The sequence below is a fragment of the Diadema antillarum genome, unplaced genomic scaffold (genome assembly GCF_040938485.1).
Source record: "Diadema antillarum isolate AM-2024a unplaced genomic scaffold, OU_Dant_1.0 scf00000028, whole genome shotgun sequence".
Classification (NCBI taxonomy): domain Eukaryota; kingdom Metazoa; phylum Echinodermata; class Echinoidea; order Diadematoida; family Diadematidae; genus Diadema; species Diadema antillarum.
Window position 1 is genome coordinate 5,680,212 of NW_027270917.1, and position 21,324 is coordinate 5,701,535.

Sequence of the window (21,324 nt, forward strand, 5' to 3'; positions counted from 1 at the left end):
ATATGACAGATGCATAATGCTTCAAAAATGAAGAAAATGGGGCTGAAAAGCCTGTTAAGCCTTTGGAGCCTTTAGAGTCATTGGTTTTGATAATCAGTCATATGTTGATGAATTGACTTTCATATTTATTCACTGTTTATGTATCATGTTTAGATCACAATTTTTTGTTGTCCAGCATATCAGGACCAATTGTGAATTAGTTGAAGTTGGATGAACTTGACTATCTACATCAATTTAAATGGATAAATGAGGCCTGCTATGATTAGGAAATCATTCCTTTACATGCTCTCATGTAGTTCATAGTGTATTACTCTCACTCTATGAATTATTTTATTCATTATATCTTTATATAAAAGGGGGCCACAAATACCCCAACCCACGGGGAAATTATGGCCCCACAAAGTCATTAACTTAATTGTAATTAATATGCAAACGGAAAGTTTCAGGTTTATACTTTCTTTTGGATATTATAGTTACATTCACTGACTGTATATTTGCTTAATTAGAATATTATTGAACTTTCTATTTAATTGTATTAAAAGAAAATATGAAAAAGGGGGCCACAATTACCCCAGTCTCCCCTAGTTGATAAATGATGAATAACAGAGTGCACTGTCTTACAGTGCGATAACTTGGGGTTGTCTAAATACCCACACAGACAGGTTGCAATGTATGACACAATTGTGCATGTACAATGCATAGTACTGATGCTTGGCAAAGTATTTATTATTAAAAGAATATTTCATTTTCTTAATCTTAAATATCCTTAACTTTCACTTTAATCTTTTGTGCACCTAGAGGTTTCTTGTGTCATCAAACTCTACTCAGGGAAGAAGGCAGTAAATCACACACTATTTTGCACAAGTTTAGACAAATTGATGGAAGTACAGTACATACACTGTATGAACAAAATACAAATTGCAGAGTAGTGATGTACAATGTACCCTTATGATATGAAAAAACAACAACAAAGAAACATACACTTTCTTACATAAAAGCCAACAAATACCAACACAACCACATATTCACACCCATGTATGTACAAGGGTGGCTGCCATCAGTGGTCACAAAATTTTCATGAAAGGTGGCCACAGGCCGTGCACATGCTAACGGGTTAACATGACGCACAAATTCAAAACGTCATGGCATGCTTTTGCAACTGGTTGACAAATTGCCCTTCATCAACATACGTAAGTACCAATTATGCAGTATTTTAGTAGCACAGTGTAGCCATAATAATAATATAAAAAAAAATCATGGGCATACTTCAACAACTTGATGCAAGAATTCATTAGTTTGAATAATCATACAGAGTATGGCATAATAAACATGTATGTAATGTCTTTCAAAAACCATAACTTTCTCATGAAGATGGATCCAAAAGCATAAAGGCAAGGCAATGAATGCACATTTTATCCTACAGAAGACTGATGCAAAGGTACTTCCAATTGATTGAACCTGACTACAACATTAACAGCAAATTGACGTTATTGACATTTCTTACCTTTGATTCCGTGTACTCGCACTGAGAGTTGTGTTCGCACAATGACAGAGTTTCTGCTCCTGTACACAAATGAACACACACACATACAAACAGAGAAATAGAAACAAAAATCAATTTTAAATTTCTCAAGCATATTTCACTGTTCAAAGAAATTCTAGTTCAAATCAGTGTCTCACAGATCATTATCTCACAGATCTGTAGATCTGTGTACAGTGTTGTTTACTCATACACCATTAATAACAGAACATACATGACACTGATTATACAACATTCATGTGCTGCAATATATCTCTGAAGGGATATCAACAAACGTTTATAATGTATAGATGTACATGTATAGCAAAAATAGGGAATATAAAATGAAATTCATGTTTTGATAAAAAGTTCTGCCAATGTCCGAGATGCCAAATGTAGAATGAACGGCTTTTATCATTCAGCAGTGTCGGAATCAAGAACTGTGCAGGGCCTACCTATTGTAGTACTACACATACCAAAGCACACAACAAACTACATTTCTTCAGTCTTAGAAGAGACTATCCTCATCCAATACATTACATTCCAATTCCAACACACCCATCATTAATTGGGACCAGCTGAATCACAGCTGAGGTCAGAGGTCACACTTCAGAGAGAACAAAATACTGCAAACATATGGATACTTGGTGGAAACATACTCTAAACCTCCTAACAAGAACAGACATACATGATGTGATAATTGGAGCTCTACAGTATGTCCCCCCCAAAAAAATAAAATCAGATTTTTGCATAGAATATAACTTCCAATATGAATAATCTGTCTGAATGCTATATTGCAGAGTCTTAAAATATAACATCTTAGCCTTTTTTTTTTTGCAGAAAACCCCATTCAATTTGGTTAAGTGGTCACAGAGAAATTTAGATTCTTGTAAAGCATGTCCTGGGTGTGTTTCTTTCAAGTATAAACACTTGGATGCTCTTGGAACCGCAATGGACAGAACTTGGAGAGAAGGGATTCCTGACATGCTCTCCAAATCCTCATTTCTCTTTGACCACTGAAGCAAATCAGATGGGATTTTCTGTATGATGTGAGTATAAATAAGTTATAGTTTTCATCCTGAAATTGTATTTAGACTTTTGTTTTTAAAGTTATTTGTGGAGGGTTCTGTTGTTTTTGTTTTTGTTTTTATTATTTTTTTTTTTTTTTTTTGGGGGGGGGGACAAATGACACACCTATTTAAAGTAATCCATTTGTCATATATAGGCCTATGTAATGAGTGTGAATAAGTGTGATTACTAGCTGTAATACATACAATGTACAAACAATAGTATCAAAATGTAATACCAGAAACATTTGTGGAATGAAGCTTTCATGAATTAGAGCCGACATCCTTTTCGCAGCATGAAACTTTCACAAATTGCCACTGGCATACAATACACCGTTGTAGAATTACATTTTTTTTTTTGCATGCATTTTACTTTTTTGTGAATCTTGGCACCTCAGAAAATTTGTGAAAGTTGGTCATTGGTTCATGTTAGGTAATACAAGAAGATACATGTACACTGTACCTCTTGCTTTGGGCATTATCATGAAAGTTTGTCATTTTCTCCCCATTTTCAGATCTCTCATGCAAAGGGTATGGGAGGATAGACACCATCTATTGTAGACACCTACACCATAGACTCTGAAAGCTCAAAATGACATTCTTGCTGGTATGTCTAGCCAAGCATGGAATTCGAAGTTTGAACTTTGTATTTCATTTGTGTGCCAGTCCCTTGCTTTACACTGCACACAATGACACAAGGTCATATAAACAAGATGTCATCTCAGGATATAGACCCATGAAAAGCCTAAATCAACACTGATGAAGGACTCTGAAAAAAAAAAAGAATGCCTAACAAAACAGCACAAAATAGTTACGTTCAGACGGCAGGCCCTAACCTCGAGGTTAGGAAACATCGAGGTTTAGCTCTTGCCCCCTAACTACGACGTGTGTCCACACGACGAATCTTAACCTCGAGGTTACGAAACCTCGAGGTTAAGCTTCTGCCCCCGTAACTACGAGTGGGTCCCACTCGATGTTAAAACCACAAAACCGGAAGTTTCAGCCCACACTGCTAACAAGGCGTCTATTTATTCTTTAGTCCAACCCTGTCGGACTCGCTTACAGGTACTCTTTTTCTCTGTCATGGTATGCAGAGATAGCACTGCACTTATGACTTTATGCCTTTATGAAGATATTCGTCGAAAACATTTTTTTTTTTTTAGCGTCGGAGAAGAATATAGAATACAGTAGCGAGTTCGACGTGTTCAGTTTCAGAGATCAAGCGCATGGGAAGAAAAGATGATGTTGTTGTGTCGTGCGTCATAGGTTTTTCACGTGTAGTGTATTTGTGGTGTACGTTTGGGAGGTTGACCCGGAAGCAGAGGGAAATTGTGGGGGCTGGAGTTTACGGCGAGGTCACTCTTAACTTCGAGTTCATTGTTTTTTGTGTCCACACGGTGCTTAACTACGAGTGGGGACCCCCGCGGCTCGTGGTTAGAGCGCTAACCATAAGATTTCTCGTGGCTCGAAACATCGAGCAAACCTCGAGGTTTGCTAACTACGAGTGCGTCTTCACGGTCCCTAACTACAAGCTCTAACCTCGAAGTTTCCTAACTTCGAGGTTAAGGGCTCCCGTCTGAACGTAACTAATGCCTTCCTCACTGCTGATTTGACTCATCAAGAAAGAAAGGTACAAGAGGCAGACATCACTCTGGCCAATCTGGTGTCTAGCTGAGGGGCGGTGTCAAATATAATGGATGAATGCAGGTTATGAAACATTTCACGGACTCTATAGTACCAGTAGATTTATGATTTCTTAGGTAGCCCTAATCATTTTGTTTAAAAAAAATCAAAACATACATCATATAAAACTTTGTAAAACAAAACATACACACACATAAAGGTTTCTACTAATAGGCAACAGGCAACAGTTTTTTGCTTGAGGGCTTCAATAATGCAATTTTTAACAGAATTTAGCCCCTTGTCAACTTCATACATATTCATTGGTTGGAATTCAATCTGTATGCATGTTCTATTGCTGTGTCAGTAAAACCAGACTACTCTCTCTTCATTCTTTGGAATGATTGCATTATGCTTTCTGGTTGCTAGGAACAACTTCTGTCATGTACTGTATATAATATATGTTACTGCCCAGCTCAAAATCCTCAAAAAGCATGCCAAAATGAATTTTCATATTTCTAAACATGTTAAAAGAGTATGCTCTAAGCTTTAAAATGATAACATGTTAAAGTTGGACCATCCTATTGACCCATTCAAAAAGTGATTGAAATAGAGAGAGTTGGGAGATGGAGTTTCATTCGAAAAGGGAGAAAAGATGATTTAAAGATAGGGTCACTCAGGTGTGTTGTGCGCAAGTATCAATGAAAAGATATTATATCTCCCATTGAAAGCAGCGCCTGTCCAGAAAAATGTGGTCTGGCCAGAAAAATGCTAATTTCTCAATTTCTGTTTTGTTTTATGCTGCAAAATTTTGACAGTCAGTAAAGAAAAGATTACTCTCTCAAGTAAGATAAACTTAAATTAGAATTTGAGCACGTCAACCCAACTGACATATTTAAGTCCATTACAAAGAATCTTAAATGACTTAAATCTTTGACTTTTGGGGGGGCTTTAAGCTGGGCGTTCACATTTACACAGAATTTGAACATGTTGGTAACACAGTCTACCACTATCAAATAAATGTTTGTCTGACGGTCAAACGAGAGAGAGAAAGCTGTGGACTTACTTGCGCTCAAAACCCTCAAAATCGTCCTTCTGGTCATCGATGGACTGTTCCAAGTCCAGGTATGTCCCATTGTGTGACAGCTGTAATCCGCAATCTTCCAACTGGAGAGGGACAGACAGACGGACAGACAGACAAACAGTGAGGAGAATGAAGACAGAGAAGCAAAGATTGGCACAGGTATCAAATAACTGACACAATGTCTGATGAGTAATCAATCAGAAGCAAAGAATCACTATCAAAGGCAAGGCTGATAGTTGCTGACTGAGATACAAAAAAATGTTCTAAAAAGAGTACTCAAGAAAAACAAGGGCATTCACTTTGAATCTAGCGGCATTCCACAGTACAGTGTAGGTTCTTTTCATTCCCAACCACTTGGTGATTTCCCCTACAATTCATGGAAATCATTTGAGAAAAACAAATCTTCACACTTCCATTTTCAATACATTCCATACAGACAGTTTCTATTGAACATTTACATTTCATTACTGTAATAGGTAAAATGAGTATGATGTGTCTTCATGCAACAATCCTATACAACAGTGCAAACTGATAGATTGATATCATACGTCGACAAGTACATTTACAGAGACTCCAACCCAAAGCACCTTCTGATCTGGAGATTCTCCCGCCTGAAACCCCTAGCAAACGGGAGACTCCAAGTTGATGTGTGCGAAGTTCCTAGGGTTCTAGATGCTCTCTGGTGCTATAAGGCTGATTTTTTTTCAACATACAATAGCAATAAGTAAGAAATCCTTTCCAACGGGAGACACAGAGCCAGGGAGGGAGAAATTAAATCTCAAGCTTGAGAACGGGAGATTTTGCAAAAAAGGGTTTTCGGCGGGAGATATCCCGTTGAAAACGGGAGAGTTGGAGTCTCTGCATTTACTTTTCACTTTGACCACAGCAATGAACCTTTCCTGGCCTTCTAGAATGATGTACAATATGGACATGATGACTGCAAACACTGCAAGGCAGAATCAAGCCAAAAGTTTGCCTTGAAACACTGCGATGTGAGACCCAAATTTCCAGCAAAATGTTGTTGTTTTTTTAAGCCAAATAATATTAACCCGCTGAGGATGGACTGACTTTGCTACAACACGCATTTCCCATAGACACATGCCCAAGTACATGTATACTCGGGACTCGTCCTCAACGGGTTAAAGTCCTACAGCAGTACAGGAATGGTCACATAATCAGCTCACATTCCTTACTCGTAGGATGCAATGCTACACGACTCCTGAGCATTCCACTAGCCATGGCCTCCGAGTATTGGTGTATTTTATTCAAATATTCACTCTGCCATGTCTCCTTTTTTACAGTATATACAGTACTTGAATACAGTGCTGCAATCTCTCTGGAGTGGCCTCTTTACGGCAATTCCCAGCTATGGGATGTATCTCTAGCATGCTGTACGTGTGTACTGTCAGTGTCTAGATCTGTTCATCATGTAGTATTAAGCTGTTGTTTGTAACACTGAAAAGTCTTACAATTACACTGTACACTGTAAATCTGCTTTACAATTGCTTCTATCACTCCTTAAATAAAAACTAGCATCTTGCATTTCTAATCTTTTGCCATCAGCCTTTTATACCTTTTAAATATTCAGCGTCTTGACAAAGATTAATTGGAAATACCCATAGTGATGCAAGCCAGCTACTTGTAGTTGTCCTGACCTGAACTGCATGTGCAAATGAATTAGGTCCGATCCATTAGGCCTACACAGTTTAACATCGTACCATACACTGTGCATGGATCACTCGCAAGCTGTTGGTATTGTGTTACCCTTGGTAGGCACGCTGGCATAAAACGCTCTCTTTGGAAATGTGAGAAATGTAACGCAAAACTCATCAAAGGCCTATGCGGAAATTATTCCTCTCATATGCTTATCTCACAGTATAACAACCCTGCTCAGAGTAACATCTACATTTATATACCAGTATACATCAGTAATTTTTGCTTTCTCAAGGTCTTGTAACTTAAGCATACTCCCAGTGTTTTTCCTTCATACTCAGCTGGCTGTCTACAGCGGAAAGTGTCTGCCATCAGTAAATTCAACATTCCATTTTTAACTTAATTCTATATAACCTCACTGATATTTCTAATATCATGTATGATAAGAAAAAAAGATGATGATCAGCTCTGCTTATTTCATATTAAAGCCCAGTTCCATGACTAATGTGATTTAAATTTTAAAATTTAATCAATAGAGGACAATACAACTCGCTAAAAGTTTCATCTGTTCGGACAAGAAATTTGAACACAAATCAACAGCTGATCAATAACTACCGGTAGTTGTAATCTTCAAACTACTTCATCCAATTCTAATGTCACTGGCATGGCCATTACCAAAAGACCAATCTTATACATTGTATGTTTTCACGAGTAGGCCTATAAATCACACAATATACCTACATAGTACATTACAACATTCTGCAAATAGAACATTTTATAATCTCAGCCTCTTGAGGTATGAAGATTACAGTGTATATCATAAAAGTAATCACCTTTTCATAAGTAATATCATTTGAGAAGGTGAAAGCCTGTAACTCTAGTCGGGGTAAGGTACAGGCCTGGGCAGGGTACTGCAGTCTCTGTACAAATGTATATATTGTAAAGCAAGAAATATCTGCAGCATGACATTTTTGCAAATTGAAGCCAATGGTCTTTTTCGTGGTAAAAATTTTTTTTGCAAATTGCAACTGGCATCCAACGCATTATTTAGTGCATACAAGAACTTTCATTCGTGTGTAGTTTCATTTCACAAAACTTGGTTGTCATGAAATTTGTAATTTTATTAAATTGAACGCAAAGGTTTCTGGTTGTAGAGTAATCAGGTAGTGTCTGGCAGAGCATTCCTTACGTGACAAAAGAGGTAGTCAATCATGCAGAGACTGCTGTACTACAAACTGACTTGCTCACTTGTCCAAAGCACCTAAAACTTACCGCCGGGCAGGTGAACTGAACAGGTACATGTGCCTATCTCTGCAGAGAATGGGGCCTTTGATATGCAAAATACCCATTTGGGCAAATTGGAGAAATATCTTTTAAAATGCACTGCCTGAAGTTTCACCTTAATTGTGTTCTCTTTGAAATCAGAAAAAAAAAGCATGGAAACTAGCATATGTAGACCTATAGATGTCTGCAGTCCAACATTTTTTAAAACAATTATTACTAGAGTTCATGGAAAACTGACACGTTTGCGAATCTGTGAACCTAACCCTACACGAACACCGTTTGTATGATACATTGTGTGTTCTGCTTTCCAAGACTACTCAAGCAACCCGTGAAGAAGTCAGCAACAAGAAACGCCTTAATCCCTCCGGGATGAGCGGATTTCCACAGCCAGGGCCCAAAAACTTCCGAAGCGGTGACTCCCTTATATGTGGGACTAAAAGGAAAGGCTTGTGGTTTGCTTGCCGCCTATTCTAACAACAGTGGTTGCAAGTTATTGCGTGAATAAGAGGGTAAGCAAATTTCATATTGTGAACAATCCATTACAATGTCAAATCCATTACAATGTACTGCATCAGGATCTCTGACAGAAGGAAATGAAGTTCAAAAGTTCTTAATGGTAAAAATAATGTTCCTCAGCATTTAGAGGGATCTCTTCCTAAACAAGGCTTTGTTATGGCATGTCAAGGTAACAAAACTAAAATACAGTGTACAAAGGAAGTGTAAACCAACTTTGCACTTTTAAATGGGAAACAAATGAAATGAGAGTAAAATCTTAATGCCAGTAACTCAAAGTCAGTTACTGTATTTTAATAATCTGTTATTTTTGCAAGGGTTTAATTTTCGCGAATTTCGCGAGTCACAGTTGGACCGCTAATTTAATAAAACGCGAAAATGTCACCATATGCTATTAGGTAGTAGTGCGCTTATGAAGGCCTCTGTATCAATTTGCAAAAACAACATCTCGCTAAAATATCTGTACGTGAAAATAACAGCATATACAGTATTTTCTTGCCAATAGATCTATGGTGTTTGAAGTTTACTATGACTTTGATATTTACTTGTCTTTGTCATTTCATAAACTTTCTACCTGCGAGATATTGATGTACATCGATTGTACAATTTCTACATCAATGCTAAGAGCAAGCTGATATATTGTGTATTGCCATCTGAAGCAATATCTGAAGAATGTTCTCCTCTTTTGCTCTCTTTTAGATCTGTCTTCTCCACTCCATACACAGTACAAAAAGAAATGTCAACTCATCATCACTGCTCAATTCATCTCCAGTTGATGATTTGTGAGGCAGTTTCACACCAGAGGATTTAAACTCACAAGTAACAGTAATGTAAACCAGACAAATCAGAAGACGACAGGCAATCAATGCCACACATCACTTCTCTTTGTACGACAATGGTACATATTGAGTGCAAATGTCACAAACATTGCTTTGCCGTACTACTCTTTGTACTGCTTGCAAGGGCAACAATCTAAGCTGAATAACAACAAAAGATGATTGATTACTGAGTGAATCCCAGGACCAAAACAATGATGTGTGATACATGCTGTAGAAATCGAATTTTTAAAAAGTCAGTGTTCACTTGGCCTCATCCTCTGATGCTTATTCTGTAGTGCAATCCATGCTGGAGCATCCAAAGTACCTACAATTTTTGTAGGTCCTATATCAAATATCAGCAAATACTTCACCATACATCTGTATTACACATAAATTGTACAATGGTACTATGACATTTTACAGCGTACAGTAGGTAGAAGATTACTCAATAACGTACACTATGCATCTAAGACCAAAATTATGACACAACATATTCAGAAATACAATGCGATTATATGTTTCTGATTGGCCTCGTAGACACAAATTATGGATCTTATACCAGCATATACTGTAACATGTTTGGAAACACTTTTCCTAATTCCCATCAGCATCCTCTGATCCTTGTACAATGATTCTTGGCTAGATACAACAATATACTTGTAGAAACATTTACTGTTTTAATTTCTTGCTTTGTATTATGAATTTACTGTATCCCCACGAGATCAACAAGAAATCACAGTGGGAGGGGGAAGGAGATATCATGGAAGTTTAAGGGACATCAAAACAAATGGAGATCATGACAATCGTAGGAGTTTGGAGCCTTCGCAGCTGGAGGTCAAAGAAAATCCGAGTCTGAGATTGAGACCACAGTCAATAGAACGTGATTATGTGTCACCCCATTAGGCCAAGTAAAAAAAGAAACCAGTTTCTCGTCCTCGCGCGCATCGATTTTGGCCGCCGCATCGATTTTTTTACTATTTACTATTTTCAAAATGGCGCTGAAAATACCAAGAAATTCATAATTCTCGTCTCAGCCCGCTCCCCGCCCGCATCGATTTTCAGTTGCCGCATCGACTTTTTTGATATTTACTATTTTTTCGGCCGTGTCTGTAACTTGCTAGCTGTCCAAATCGGGTCCCCAGGCCATCGCACGCATGAACACATTCGAATGTGTAGAGGCCCGTACACGCTGCTCTGTAACGTTGCATCTGACGGCGATGTATTTTGAAGAGAAAATGAGTGCGCTTTTCCAGCAAATGTGGAATTATAAAATGGGTGTATCTACAAAATAAATAACTTTTCCACGGATTCTGGTTTGTATCGTATTTCTGCGGGATACTTTTCTTTACGACGTAAATTCACGGACACGGCCGTGAATCGTAACATCTGTAGTGTGGTATACAGGGCAGGGGAAGCTCGGTATATAAAACGAACACTGCTATAACGAGATATCGGTTATTACGAGGAAATTTTCCCGGTCCCAAATTTCCTTCCACACAAGTCCATGTAAAATGCTACTCTTATAGCGAGATTGGCTATAACGAAATAACTGCTATAACGAGATAAATTTTGTGATTTCCAAACAAAGAAAAACATAGCCAATCAAACCTGATATAGCGAGGTAAAGCAAAATGTCTTCGGGTAAAGCTTAACTTCGCCTGTGCTATCAAGGTCCGAGATTGTAAAGCTCGATGCGCCAAAAACTGTCTTGTACACACACATTTTCTTCATGACAGTTCACTCTACAGCTAGCACCGCATGTTGTACGTGTATGTGTGTGTGTGTGTGTGCGCACTGATACATGCAGAAAATGTGGTGGGACGGCCGTATACATGACATCATCATGACGTTTAGCAAGTGTGAGGCAATCTGATGCTGTGATTGGCTTTCTACGTAGGGAATTCCCCATCTACACACACACATATATATGCAGTTATAATGTACATACAGAATGTGTCACACTCACACACAGCATTGTGCAGACCATATTCAAGCTTTCCACACACAACACCCATACCATAACCACATACCAATCCACAGACGATCTTCACACAATCGCAAGCTATGTAGATTTACAAATTCAAACATCTATTCTACAATTGATAAGAAAAACATTCTTGATATCGGATTTCATTGGCGAAAAAAAAATCTTCTTACCCATAAAGGTGAGTAATTACCTCACACACATTAGCAAGTTATCAGTATTGATTGAAAGATGATGGGTAGTCCCACGTGTGCAAATTAATGTCTTTATGTTATGCCTTCTTTTATTTCTACTGATATAACGAGATATCGGCTATAACGAGGAACACGACTCGTACCCGACCATCTCGTTATATCGAGTTTCCACTTGTACAATCATCATCCAAATGATGAGTGATTATCAAATGTCTTTTTAGAACATGAAGAAACATCTTTGTTTAATGCTATAATGCCATAAATCGTATCATTTTGACATCAATCTGCAATTGTACAAGCCAGTTTCCAGTTGAATGTGCTACAATTGTACTGTGAAGAAATGCATATACATACACTGTACCAGCTGAGTGGACACAAAATGTCACAAACACAATAATAAATAAAGCAGTGTTTTGAATATCATGGAATCTATTTCAGTCGTACATTTGTTGAAAGACATGTTTTATACCTGTTTCAATTAATAGCACAATACATCAGAATTGCAAGTACACTGGTATCAGAAATGCCATTACAACACTAAATACCAGTATTAAGATGGTCATTTTCCCTTGACATCTGTAATGGAAAGAAAAAGCAAATGTATTTCTGCATGCATGAAGTTTCATTTCAAGTATAAATGGTACATTATTTTTGTTTGAAAATGTTTGAGAGTGCAGGCAAGACATACACGTGGGACCTGGTTTTTCATAACACAGCTACCACTTAACAGAGTGATATTTCATTTCATAAATTGGATATAGAAAATAGTAAAGCCCTCTCTCGTTACTTTTCTCAGAATTACCGGACGAGAAACACATATTGCTTTCATTTTGACAATTCTCGAAAAAATAGTAAGATATCAAATAGTAAGGACCTCCCTCATCGCCTTGCTCAAAAAACCCGGACGAGAAACTACTGTCTTTTTTTACTTGGCCTTACAGGCCCAACCATGCGTGGTGTTGGCAAGTCCTGTACTGTAGTGTACATCTCGCCAAGCAGAACGGCCGTGTGAAGAACGGGAACAAAAGGTCCCTGTAGGTGTCTCAATGGCTTCCATCCTACTTTCCAGAGAAGGACCAGGATGAATGAAAACATGCATTTTATCACTTCTTTAGTTTCTCCCCATTTATCTTACCGCATAAATACAAGTAGGTCTACATGTGTGTGTGTGTGTGCGTGAGGTGGGGGTTATTTTTTTAACAAAACGCTGCAAAAATGAATGAACCCGTATCCCAACAGCAGGGTAAAAAGACATAATTGCTTGCACTTTGTAAAATCTGATGTGGGAACATCTTGCAGTTTATGACAAACAACACGGCTACACACTTACCATTTTTTCTACCGGTCAGACCTGTGCCTGTCAGACCAGTATACCCAGTTTTCAATCTTTTACTTCTCAAAACCTAAAATTTACTGACCCTTCCAATTCATGAAATTCTTGCATCAAGTTGATTAACACTGATTAAAATTCGGGGCTTATTTATGTCTACAGTGCATGTAGGGCAATTTGTCAATCAGTTGCAATACAGAATTTACTCGTCTTGATCTCCTTTGACTGGCCCTGACAATGTTGTTATTTTTTTTTTACTTTTTTTTTTTTTTACTGGTCATGTCATATCAGTAAATTCAGCAATTCCTGAAAAGTTACTTGCTCAACAGTGATTTTTACCAGTCTGGTACTGTCGGACCAATGCTGGTGTTGAACAAGATGTAATACATGAAAGATTGTGGAATTTCAACCACATTTGAATGCAGTTAATAAACTTGTTCACTGCCTATGCAAATTATTGGGTTCCTTTTGAAGATGCAATTAGTATATTACAAGTCAACAAGTTGAAAATATAAGGCTAAAGTTCATGTTTAATGCACTGACAGCTGACCCTCTGATTTTTTTTTTTATTGGTATGCTGTAATGTCATTCACACACACACACACAAAAAAGGCATCATCTGTCTTCGTGGTTGATAAAGGAAGCGCAAATAATTGACAGGAACTGCCAAATCTTATCAAATTTTCTTTGCTATAAAGCAAAGTAGTAATGAAAATTGTTAACAGCAAACGAGTACATGTAATAGACCCTGGGAACTTCAGTCTGGAAATAAACTGTGTGCAGGAAACACCTTCCCATGACAGAATGCTAATGGGTTGTATTGAAGTTGGACAGGATGAGGAAAACAAACCAGGAAGTGAACTCAACAAAGCTTGCTAAAATTTGCATCAAATCAGGACTCAAAGGGAGACACAGAAAGTAGACCTAATGACCAAATATTTTCACAATGACTGGCCAGTGATTGCTGATCTGTCCACCTCAACCCCCACCCCATCCCCTTGCAAAACAAAGGAAGCAAAGGTGCCTGTTCCTGATTCACACTCGTCTTGGCCAACGACCTGTGGAACAATGTTTCTCTCATGCCAACTGATTAAATGGTGCCATCCCCTCTTTCACAAACTCTCAAAAGTAATTTCAAATTAAAGGAATTATTTACCATTTGCAGATGAAACAAAAACCCAGCTTTAGAGCTTCACAATAGTTCTTAAAATGTGAGTTTGGGATAGAAACAACCAATGTAAAAATGTGAATCAGTATAATCAATGATAATATACAAAATGTGAGCAGTAGTTCTAATAAAATTGTTTCTAGAATAAACCGTCTACAGTTATGGCTTATTGAGAAAAATGGTGATATCATTATCTCCTTCTATTTTAGGCTTTGTTGCAAAGTTTTTATAATATTATGGTAGAATGTTTTGTGATACAACTGATCTACACAATACCCATCAAATGTGACAACTCGGAACATTTTTTAAATCACTGCTCCCAATGATGAATGGTACCTTTAATGTCTGTCTGAGCAAGGCTCATATTGTCAGAAACCCACACATCTACTTTACTCACAGATTATTTCTATATCTGTAAGGGTGTTCGAGAAAGATATGAAAAGCATTTCTTCTTTGACCCTTTAAAACTTTACAAAAAATTCTCCAGTGTATGATATTTTTAAACATACAGTCACAATCCTTCATCATCAACAGTATCTGTTAAATCATACATTCTTAGCAGTACTACAGCTAATGGCAGCACTACAGCTAATGGCATCACACACATTTGTGGCAGTTGTGTCACGGTATAAAGGGCATATACAGTCTGAAGCTTCGCCCACAATTAACAATGCATTCAGTTCTAGCGCTGAACAATTCCCAATATCACACAGTTCACATTTCCTTGCAATAACCTTCACAGTCCTCCAGAACAGGATCTAGGTGAGTACAGTGCACGGTTTGATTATATCAATTTTTGGCATTTAAATGGCAATCCCTTTAACAAGCTAATGACTTTCTCAGGCTACTACAATGTAGGACTAACAGATTGGATCACTCTGTAAAAAAGTACATATTTAAAGAGGAAATCCATTGAACTCATAAAATTTTACTCTTTTTTATCAGACTAACTTATATTTGGACTGGATTTCCCCTTTAATACAAAGTGCTCTGGTAGAAGGTGAAGTTAAAAAAATTGACCATACCACATAGTTTATGCTGTTTTGTGGGTCATTTATAGGCAATAGCATTGTAGGTCCCTTCTAAATGTCCATTTCCTAAAGGATAGTGGCCTGAAAAATGGAGCAAAGTAAATCTGTTTTCATACAAAATCTCTTTACAGACTGATAAAACAAAGGAAGAGAATCTTACAAGCCAATGGTGTACATAACATGCTTAAAGATTAAAATTGTACTCATCCAGCCAGTGGGTGCCTGTAAAGACCAAACACGGCTGCTTGAAAGTAAAACTTGTTTGATAATAAATATGTCCACTACAATACAGGTAGATTGTACCGGTTGCCCAGCACTGCCTTGTTTTGGATCTGGTTAATATGCAACAATTTGAGGTAAGTTTACTTCAAAAACATGATAGGGTTTCTACAAAACCTAGCATTTGTAAAAAAACAAGGTATTAGCACAAAATGACACAAAACAAAGGCAATGATTTAACACAGATCTTTTAGCTTGATCAAATGTCTGCTCGTGATGCAATGCAAAATGGAGACGAACATCCGATGATCAAACAAAGGGTGAGACAGGGATTACAACGGGCAGGACACCTGCGGAAACTCAGGATCGGCCTCGAAGTGGGGGAGTAAACAAGTGGAGACAACAGCACACAGAGATAATAGCATGAGAAAAAAACAAGGGAGATAGAGACGGAGCGAGAGGCATTCATTTGCATTGTTTTCATCAAGTTCAGGGAAGATTACTAACTCCACTGAACACCCAGTTTGGATACTGCGAGGGGCAAACATCGTGGCTTCGTGGCACGCCGATTGCCACTTTTAACCGACTCAAACCACTCGCGGCGCTCCGCCGCATCATGAGGCAGAGGAAGTCTGAGATTTAGTGACATCACAGACGGGGCAAGAATCCAGACAGTTTGAGTGCTGGCACCAAGGAAGTAATTTGGCAATTTGTGCCAGTTAAGCAGCCTTATTACTTCCACGTGCACATTGTTAACAACTGGGCTTGGTGTATGTTTTGAGACAAAGAATTTCGTTTCCATGGCAGCTATCATGCTGTAATGACCATCAAGGTAATGAGTAAACAAAAACATGTTCATGGATAAAGCTCCGTGAGAGTGGGAGTAACTACTTGCAGTTTCTCTATAAAATAAAAGGAAAAAACAATTACATGCATTTATTTTCATCAGACTGCAAAATCTATGATACAATGTACCTGCACTATTCTTCTCCAGAGATGACGAAAGTCTTCAACTTGCAGAGAATTCATTTATTATTTATTCATGAATGAGCAAAATTCTCTGATTGTTCAAAAACAAAGAAGTTTTGTCTTCAGGGCCCCATTTCATAAAAAAGTTGATATGATAGCAACTCTTGTTGGAATGGCAATTGTCATGGTAATGACAAGAATTCAGCTTCCTGATTGGCTGTTGCTACAGGAAGTTGTCATTCATGCAAGAGTTGCTATCCTAACATCTTTTATGAAATGGGGCCCAGCAGATCATGTACTTTGTTACAAGTTAGGGCCAGCCAGGGCAACGATTTTAAAAGTTGGGGGGGGGGGGGCAGTTTATATCTCTGGTGCTACTTCCGGGTTTCATCAGCTGACAAGCAAAAACAAAAAACAAAAGCCTTCACCGCAATTTTCTGGTACAACTTTGGCTGACAAGCAACAAAAATAAAAAATAAATTAAAAAAAGATTTCACCACATTTTTCTGGTGCCACTTCCAGGGTAAAATAAAGGGGGGCCCAAATTGTTAAACCCTCTGTATTCCTTTGTATTATGCAACAAAAATAAAAGTGGGGGGCCCAAGCCCCCTCCACTCCGCTTGCGCTGGCCCTGCAAGTGTACAATTTATGTCCAGTGAGTGTCACTGCAAATGGTTCAGGTAACCTTCTTGGTTCATAAAAGCATTGGATGTGTTTTACAAATCTTCAAAATGTCATTAATATCTTCTCATTTTTTTCTTGGAAAATATGTATTACAGATTTCAGCCACAAACAGAAATTTAATTTGCATGGAATTTCAGCCATTTATTGAATTTCCCCTGAATCTTTCACCAGAAAGTAAGGGGAAAAACGCCAAAGGGACAGGACAGCTATGGCTGGTGCTGACCTGAGTGTATTTGACTGCACAGCGGGTGTTCTCAACTACACGACGACGCAAAAAAAAAAAAACAAAAACAAAAACAAAAAAAAAACCCAGCAGTGGGGACGAATGTCAACAAGTATTCTCCGTCAGTACATGAACTTTGAAGCCTTGCGCAGGGAAGCAAACTAAATGGGGCGCTACATGTACAAAAGAGACCAACAATTTCTGCTTTTCTGGAAGATTTTTCTCTTTTTGGAAAACGACATCCGATACAGTATCCTGTAAGTCCGGGGGATTAATACGCTTAACCCCCTCTGCGCTTTTCTGCAGAATGCCGCCCGCTGCCTGTCTAGGGGGCTCGATGGTCCTGCAGACAAACTGCTGATGAAATATCAAGTGCAAGTTGGACTAATTACCACATGATGACTGACGATGTACAAAGTCTTGTGTGCATGTCTTTCTGAAAGCAGATGTGCGGGCAACACAGGAGTTGTGTCTACTGTATGTAGTTGTTTACTGCCCTGAACATTCACGAATGGTGCCACATGATTGCATGCTGTATCCATTGCAGAATCTCATGTTTGCCCACTTTGCTAGAAGACAAAAGATGCATGACTCGCATTAAATGCAGTAGAACTAAAACAATACAACAGTGCATTCCTTTACACTTGGCCTATAAAAAAGAAAAGAATAAAAAAGGGCTGAATTTGTTGCTATAGCATGTATCATTCATCAGGGCTACATTTCAAATGCAGGTGGGTTAGACTCAAACTGTCAAAGATCCCATTTCTACTAAACTAGTAAAGTTTGCTAAATGATCAGTTCTCTAAAATTTCCTATGGTAGGCATCTTAGTTTTAAAAGTAAAAGCTACCAACTGATAGAATCTTGCCACTCATGATATTCTTGTAGGATTCTCTCAATCTAAATGAGTGATCAATCTAAAAAATTGTGCTTTAAGAAGTCTGTTCCTAATTCCTTTCCACTGTTAAATAGGCAAAATAGAAAGTCTCCAGCACAATGAACAAAACAGCTTCCACAAACATCATGTTACTGTGGTGCTAAGCAAAATGTACTTTCACATTCATGTGCATGTACAGTAGATGTCTCAAATTCCACATTTAACCCAACTGCACCAAAATCACAGGATTCCTACTTAAAGGACAAGTTCACCTTCATAAACATAAGGATTGAGAAAAATGCAACAATATTAGTAGAACACATCAGTGAAAGTTTGAGGAAAATTGGACAATCGATGCAAAAGTTATGAATTTTTTTAATTTTTGTGTTGGAACCGCCAGATGAGGAGACTACTACAGCTTGTGAGTCATATGCGTACAACAGTATAAAGAAAATATAAAAGAAAATTCAACATATTTTCACTTTTTTCGCATAATAAAAGAGCAATTGACTTGCCTCTTTCTAAAGGCAGGGGGAATAATATTACCCAACACATTTATTGGTAACGAGTCAGGGGAATGTGTACTTTTTTCAAAAGATGGAATTTTGTGAAATTCTCTTTATATTTTCCTTATATTGTTGTACGCATGTGACATCTAAGTTATTCATACACTGCAGTAGTCTTCTCATCCAGCGGGTACTGCACAAAAACTTCAAAAATTCATAACTTTTGAACGGATTGTCTGATTTTCCTCAAACTTTCAATGATGTGTTCTACTAATATTGCTACATTCTCTCAATCCTTATGTTTATGAAGGTGAACTTGTCCTTTAATACAATGTAGCCTATTTCCAATTACATGAATTTGAACTTTGCAAATCAATTTTCAGAAAGTGCCAAGTTCGGCATCGACTTTCAAGTTGTCACTCAAAACTATTGGCAACTCACTCTTCGCAAGAAATTGTGTCGTATGCAGCCTGCACAGTCTTGACCTGAAGTTAGCCGTCAAATATTATGCAAATGGAATCCAACACACAGGAGCTAAAAATCCATGTGTAATGATTGTAGCCAGTTGAAAGAAGTTGGTATTATTGAGAAATGTATGTCTGTCTGTCTGTATAATGTATGTTTCTAACAGTTTTTCCATCTAGATAGAAATTTCCATCTAATATACTTCTATGTATGGTCTCATGCGATCTAGGAACTGTATTTGTCATCCAACTTGAGTCAACTAGCCACACCTTGAAGTAATTCAATTGAACATTCATTATTTGCTCTCGATTACTTGAAAGATGCATTGCAAAATATTAGATGGCTAACTTAAGGTTCAGACTGTGCAGGCAGTGCACACCACAGTAGCTCGCGAAGATGAAAGTCGATGTCAATATTGATGCTTCCAGATTTCGTTCATATTTGCCTGAGTAACTGGAAATAAAACTATTCATATGTGATTTTGGTGCCATTTCGGTTTCCAGAATTTGAGACACATGGATCGATATGAAAGTACATACGTATGTTAACGCTACATACTAATTACTATTAATGTTCTTTTGATCTGTGTGCACAGACTGGGTAAACTATATAAATCACAGAATTAGAATTTCTAACTCAACTCTCATCAACACTTGCACCAGTGTAGTGACAGACAAGAACACCATGCACCCATAATGTATCTTTTCCTTCTTGAAATTTGTTGCCCAATAAGCTTTTTAGCCGTATAGTGTAGGCTTAGCATACACAGTAATATCATCAACTGTAAAAGTCGACAATACTCTTTGAGAGTGATGTACTTATTGGAAGAAGAAGAAGAAGAAGAAAAGTTAAGCAACACCTAGTAATAGTATTCCTGTCAGTAATTTTATATTAGAGGTCTACCTATGCAGAGGTCTATAAATAGGCTATAGTATAGCCTATATATATAGCTATACGAAGAGTAATTTTCAATGTTCTTTATAACACGATTTCATTAAAGTTGGGTCTAAACGACAACATCCACAAATAATATCCTGTAAAGTGTAAATCGCCAGCAACAGAAATAAGCCATCCCGCGGTCTTGCTACCGGTACTGAACTCCACCCGTAAGTTCCGGGAGGCAGCAACAACAACAGGTGGTGGATATTATTTGCCACCGGTCTCAAATATCTGTGCTGCCGTATTGCGAGAACGGCAGGACACATCACACGAAAGCGAGAGCGTAGCCATGTCGCTACTCGGCGATACAGCATCTTTCATACCTTATGTGGCGGCTGTAGTACCCTATGCAGCGTTGGTAATTGATCCTCAAGTGGCAGATATTCGTTAAAATGAAAGTGTGGGGCTCTGGTAGGCTCTGCAAAGACTGTACTAGCGAAAGGATCCGTGTCGTTCATAAATTGCACCCGGCATGTAAACGTCGCCATGATGATGCCAGTTGTTGCTGCCTGTAAGCTGCGCCGTGATGCTACGGCTCAGCTGGCTGGCTCTCTCTGGGCACTTTATTACTCCCCAATCCAAATGACACTTGTTGGATCGATGACTGACTGCCAGGAGTGCGTTTACGGCTAGCATGCCGTTCTCTCTTTCTACACACAAATGCACGCCCGACAATCCAGCGTGCGCAGTGGTGAAAAAGGAGCTGGTAGTATGGTATCCCTCTTTTTTTTCCAAATAGGGGGAGTGCTTTGGTAAACAATGACTCAAACTGTTTTTTCGCGCCTTGTGAAAGGCAGTTTCGTGTAGCATAATACCGATGCTCGTTCTTTCGAATGTTCGTTGTTCCGAAGCATAAGTTCTGTATACCTAGATGTTAGATAATCTAAGAATGAAATACTAGTAGGGATTGTTAATAAGTTTCATGTGGCGTTCATTCATTCATTCATTCATTTTCATTTCATCTCGGTATACAAGCTTCAGCCAGGGTTGTTCTTCAGCATGTCCGTTCACAGATTAAAAAAAACGCAACAACAACAAGATGCAATGCTATAATAACAAAGTGATACAAAATTGATATACGAAATCATTGAAGAAAAAAAAAAAGGAATGATCGATTAGGCCTAACTACTACAGCAACATGAACGTAATAAGGCGTAAATATGAATAGGTTCGTTTTA

The 21,324-nt window shown here is 38.1% G+C and overlaps 1 protein-coding gene across 1 annotated transcript in view; it reads right to left on the minus strand.

Annotated features, from left to right (window-relative positions):
- LOC139736144 (FH1/FH2 domain-containing protein 3-like) overlaps nt 1-20,733 on the minus strand; it is a 184,544-nt gene extending 163,811 nt beyond the window's left edge. Inside the window, exons 1-3 of the mRNA XM_071646877.1 lie at nt 20,470-20,733; nt 5,273-5,373; nt 1,505-1,563 (exon numbers count right to left, since the gene is read on the minus strand). Of these exons, the coding sequence (XP_071502978.1) occupies nt 1,505-1,563; nt 5,273-5,373; nt 20,470-20,634 (325 nt within the window). The 5' untranslated portion in view covers nt 20,635-20,733. The remainder of the gene's footprint in view (nt 1-1,504; nt 1,564-5,272; nt 5,374-20,469) is intronic.
- Between the last annotated feature and the right edge of the window lie 591 nt (nt 20,734-21,324).